Source organism: Elaeis guineensis, chromosome 4 (assembly GCF_000442705.2).
Source record: "Elaeis guineensis isolate ETL-2024a chromosome 4, EG11, whole genome shotgun sequence".
Classification (NCBI taxonomy): Eukaryota; Viridiplantae; Streptophyta; class Magnoliopsida; order Arecales; family Arecaceae; genus Elaeis; species Elaeis guineensis.
This window is the reverse complement of record NC_025996.2, coordinates 134,730,154-134,734,909: the sequence shown is the minus strand read 5'-3', so window position 1 is coordinate 134,734,909 and position 4,756 is coordinate 134,730,154. Positions and strand designations below refer to the sequence as shown.

The 4,756-nt window shown below is 47.0% G+C and overlaps 1 protein-coding gene across 1 annotated transcript; it reads left to right on the top strand.

The window, feature by feature from the left end:
• Positions 1-1,909: 1,909 nt before the first annotated feature.
• LOC140857025 (cytochrome P450 78A3-like) lies at positions 1,910-4,103 on the top strand. Its single transcript, XM_073255231.1, has 2 exons — positions 1,910-2,982; positions 3,421-4,103. The coding sequence occupies exons 1-2, from the start codon at positions 1,969-1,971 to the stop codon at positions 4,051-4,053; spliced, it is 1,647 nt and encodes a 548-aa protein (XP_073111332.1). The 5' UTR covers positions 1,910-1,968; the 3' UTR covers positions 4,054-4,103.
• Positions 4,104-4,756: the final 653 nt, after the last annotated feature.

Genomic DNA, 4,756 nt, shown 5'->3' with positions numbered 1-4,756 from the left:
ATCTTTAAGAAAAAGAGAAATATTTTGTGCATCGCAGATGGTACAGCTCTGCACGCACCATCCATAGTGATCGGCTCCCGCACAAGGTTGGCAAAAAAAAAAATTTTTCCCCACGCTGCGTCTGGCCTCGTACATGAGCCAATCACAACAAAAATAAAACAAATAGAATTTGAGCAAGAGAACAAACATCAAGATATATTTTTGTGAAAAATCCTCTCTGGAGGAAAAAAAAAATCATGAGGCAACTTCACATAAAATCCACTATCAAAAAAAAAAAATAGGGATTACAATAGACCGTCCTCTCAGATACTATGCCCATGAAATTGAGGTATACAGTGGTTGAAGATACAAAGGTCATCTCACAGGATATCTCAATAGATCTCTTTCAAAATCTTCTATATATCCAGGATGGCAGCTCCCCAAGGCAATCAAGAATGACTAAATCAGACAAGGATGAAAAATTAGATTTCTTTCAGTACGATCTTTGAGTACATAATAGCCAACGGCAAGTCAGACTAAAAAAAAAAAAATCAGATAAAAGTACTGCTTTTAGGGAAGGTAAGCCAAACCCTAAAACTATGAAAGGAAGAAGAAGAGTACTCCGATGGAAATTTTGCGGCTAAAATTGGACTTCCTTCCTAACCCGACAGATTTCCTTCTATTTATTTTTATTTTTTTGTTATTTTTTTGACCATAAGGGTCCGCATGAGCTAGACCCAATGGTGCAGTGCACCCTGGCAAAAACAAACAGAATCTTCCTATTCCTTCCACTAAACTTTTCTAAACCGCTTGGCTTGGGCCAATCTCCGCCGCTTCTCCTCGTTGGTCGTTCTCTTCAATCATCCGACTACCGGTTCCATCGCATTTCACGTGACTCCTCATGCGTCTGGAACAACTCTTTTGAAAATACCCTTCTCGACGACTTTGAGAGGCCCGAGTCTTTTCTCACCAACCACGGATATTGTACTCCTCGTCTTAATTAAAGTGCGAAGCATCATGGACCATCCACTGGTATTCCTCTCTCTCTCTCTCTCTCTCTCTATATATATATATATATATATATATGTGTGTGTGTGTGTGTGTGTGTGTTTTATCGTACATGTCTCTGTGGTCTTTATTCTAATAGTCCATGCCACAAGTTAAATGCGGGAGCAGCCTGCCAACATATTCCCAGGGGCTCACGAAGGACATTGGCGAGGCCATATTTTTATAGGAGCATATACACTGTGACCACTGTCAGCCAACATTACTCTATTTATTTCCTTGTCATCTAAAAAGGACAGGCCGCCTCAGTGCCAACTAACCTTAATAATTAATCACGATAAATAAGCTGCCTCCAATGAAATTTTGTTGTAGAATTCGACATGTCTCCACTCAGCACTTAATGAACAAAAGAAAAAGGGAAAAACGATCAATTCAAGCGTAACAACCTTGTCCAAGAACTTGGTTTAGAGACGCAAGTGATCGATATTTTTTATTTGGATAGAAGTCTAAAGATATCATTAAAAAAATAAGTATATTTATGTACAGCTGTTTGCTTGCATACGTGACTGGTTCATGGAACTCAACTCAATTATGATGTAATTCGGATGTCACTATTGCAGCATCAGTCCCCACAACTTGCTCTCCACGTTACACAAGTGGGATGTTATGGGTAAGTTTAGTTACGACGTACCTATCAATTACATCAAACCAATACTCGAAGTAGCGGCTGCATCTGTGCGCCCTAATATACAAAATTTGAGGCCTTAAACCAAGTGGCATTTGTGATAAGAATTGGACACGTGTCAGGTAAAGAAATACTCCGTGCTGGATCCAGTATACAACCCCGGAAAGTTAGGATCCAGGTTGAAACTTCTCTCCAGCCTCCATTTGTGCTACAAATAGGAGGAGCCTCCACTGGATCGCTCACGCAAAAACTCAGCTCCAAACTCTTCCATATCAAGGCTTTCCTTTGCTTTGCCGATCATGGAAACCTCTGTGGAGAGATGGTGGATCCTGCCCTTAACCCTATCTCCAAACATCTTAAAAGGCCCGTCATCACCTTCTTCTTCATCATCTTCGATTGCACTCACTCTCTTTTCCATTGCCATCCTTGCCATTCTGGCATGGCTAGCCAACTCCCTTCTCCACTGGGCCTTCCCTGGCGGCCCTGCCTGGGGGAAGTACTGGATGAGGAAGACAAACTCCACCGCCTCGATGACGATACCCGGCCCCACGGGCCTCCCTTTCGTGGGGAGCATGGGCCTCATGTCGGGCCTCGCCCACCGCCGTCTAGCCACCGCCGCCACCTGTCTTGGTGCAAAGAGACTCATGGCCTTCTCCATAGGCGAGACCCGAGCCATCATCTCCTCCCACCCCGATGTCGCCAAGGAGATCCTCAACAGTCCGGCGTTCGCCGACCGTTCCCCTACTGAAGCAGCCTACGGCCTCATGTTCCACCGCGCTATCGGCTTCGCCCCCTATGGCACCTACTGGCGTACCCTCCGCCGGATCGCCGCCACCCACCTCTTCTCCCCCAAGCAAGTCGATGACTTCTCTCCTCACCGCTCCCACATCGCCGACCAAATGACAGCTGCTCTTCGGAGAAGCACCCATAGAGATGTACAAGTTCGAAGAATTCTGCGGCGGTCCTTGCTGTGCTACATCATGCAGTTTGTGTTCGGTAAGACGTATGAGTTGTGCTCGGCAAGCGAGGAGATTGAAGAACTTCTTTGCATGGTGGAGGAAGGTTACGACCTGCTCGGGAGGAAGAACTGGTCTGATCATTTCCCACTTCTTGCTGGCCTCGACATTCAGAAAATCCGGTCCAGATGCTCAAATCTCGTCAATAAGGCATATAGTTTATTGTATCCGATAATTGAAGAGCACCGAGCTACGGTAACTGGTGGAAGAACAACAGCACCGGACTTTGTTGATATATTGATCTCCCTGCAGGAAAGTGAGGGCCTGTCAGACTCTGACATGGTTGCCATTCTATGGGTGAGCAGTCTAAAAACATATACGCTGCCATGTTTGGTTGCAACTAAAGCCACGTATGCAAAAGGATGAATAACATTCTCTATGAGAAAGAAATAAAATTCTATAGAAAACCAGTTATAATTTTTTCTTACTTATCAATTTTTTTTATGAAACAAATAATCAAAAAATCAGATTTCTCAAGAAAAATTATCTTTCCGAGCAACTTTCTTTCCAACCAAATATACTACACTAAGAGAAACATTTGAACATCCCCTATTCCTTACTTCGTACATAACTGACGGGTAATGAAACATCCTGTTTAACAGATTAAGAATATATAGTTCTAATTCTGACTAGTAATTACAAGCATATCTCTTTGATCTTATAATCAATAAAAAGAAAAATACATGATTATTTTGCTTAACTACTGTTTTATGATGATCGGTGTCACAAATGTAGGAGATGATATTTAGAGGGACGGATGCAATGGCAGTGTTGATGGAGTGGACACTGGCTCGAGTTGTCCTCCACCCACACATCCAAGCCAAGGTCCACCAAGAGCTCGATCATGTCGTCGGGACTTCCCGGCGCCGGCGGGTGACTGAAACTGATGCACCGAGACTGGTATACTTGCAAGCCTTACTGAAAGAAGTTCTCAGGATGCACCCACCAGGCCCGCTCCAATCCTGGAGTCGCCTTGCAATATCCGACACCCTTGTCGACGGCCATCTTGTTCCTTCCGGCACGACTGCCATGGTGAACATATGGGCAATATGCCGCGATCCTGATATCTGGGAGGATCCTCTGGAGTTCAAGCCTGAGAGGTTTCTGAGCAAGGATGGAGACATGGAAGTGGAGTTCTCGGTGATGGGGACCGATCTCCGGCTCGCACCGTTTGGGTCAGGAAGGAGAAGCTGCCCCGGCAAGGGGCTGGCGATGAGGACAGTCAGCTTCTGGATGGCTTCCCTGCTTCATGACTATGAATGGCTGCCGTCGGAAGCGAAAGGCGTCGATCTATCAGAGGTTCTCAGGCTGTCGTCCGAGATGGCGGCGCCGCTTGAGGTGAGGGTCCAGCTCAGGCGACATGCATGAATGAAGAAGATGATCCTGCTCCCCCCTAGTGCATACGTCTAGGTGTCTATGGGAATTTATCTAATAACTATGTAGTGTATCTGCTTTCTATTCTCGTATAAATAATGTATTAGGTTTGAGGGCGTGTAGTTTGGATGTTTCTATCTTTGTGCAAAGTGTTTATAGGGAGTAATGGAGCTGCGCGGGATCCGTCGTAGGGAGTGGGGCAGTGCTGTGACCGTTACTGCGGCCTGTCAGGGAATGATGGAGCGGCGCGGAATCCGCCGCAGGAAGTGGAGCAGAATCATGGTCGTTATTGTGGCCTGGGAGTGCAGATCCGTCGGCTGAAGCTCGGCAGTGGTCGGAGCTGATGACGGAGTTCGGCTCCCGTAGGAGTCCGGGCGGAGTCCTCTCGGAGTTGAAGTCACGGGCGGAGCCCGGCTCCTGTAGGGATCCGGGCGGAGTCCCCTGCAACTAAAGTCGAGTGCGAAGTCCGTCTCCCGTAGGAGTCCGGACGGATCTTACCGGCAATCGAAGTTAGCGACGGAGCCCAGCTCCCGTAGGAGTCCGGGCGGAGTCCCCCTTGCGGTTGAAGTTGTCGGCGGAGTCCGGCTCCCATAGGAGGCCGGACGAAGTCTGTCTGCAATTGCTGGAGTCGAGGGCGAAGCTCGGCTCCCGAAGGAGTCCGGGCGGAGTCTTCCTGCAATTAAAGTCAAAAGCGAGG

Excerpts from the sequence above, each read along its gene's own strand:
- LOC140857025 (XM_073255231.1), top strand. The coding sequence starts at position 1,969 with ATGGAAACCTCTGTGGAGAGATGGTGGATCCTGCCCTTAACCCTATCT. Across the intron at positions 2,983-3,420 it reads ACATGGTTGCCATTCTATGG|GAGATGATATTTAGAGGGAC; the intron begins GTGAGCAGTCTA and ends TCACAAATGTAG.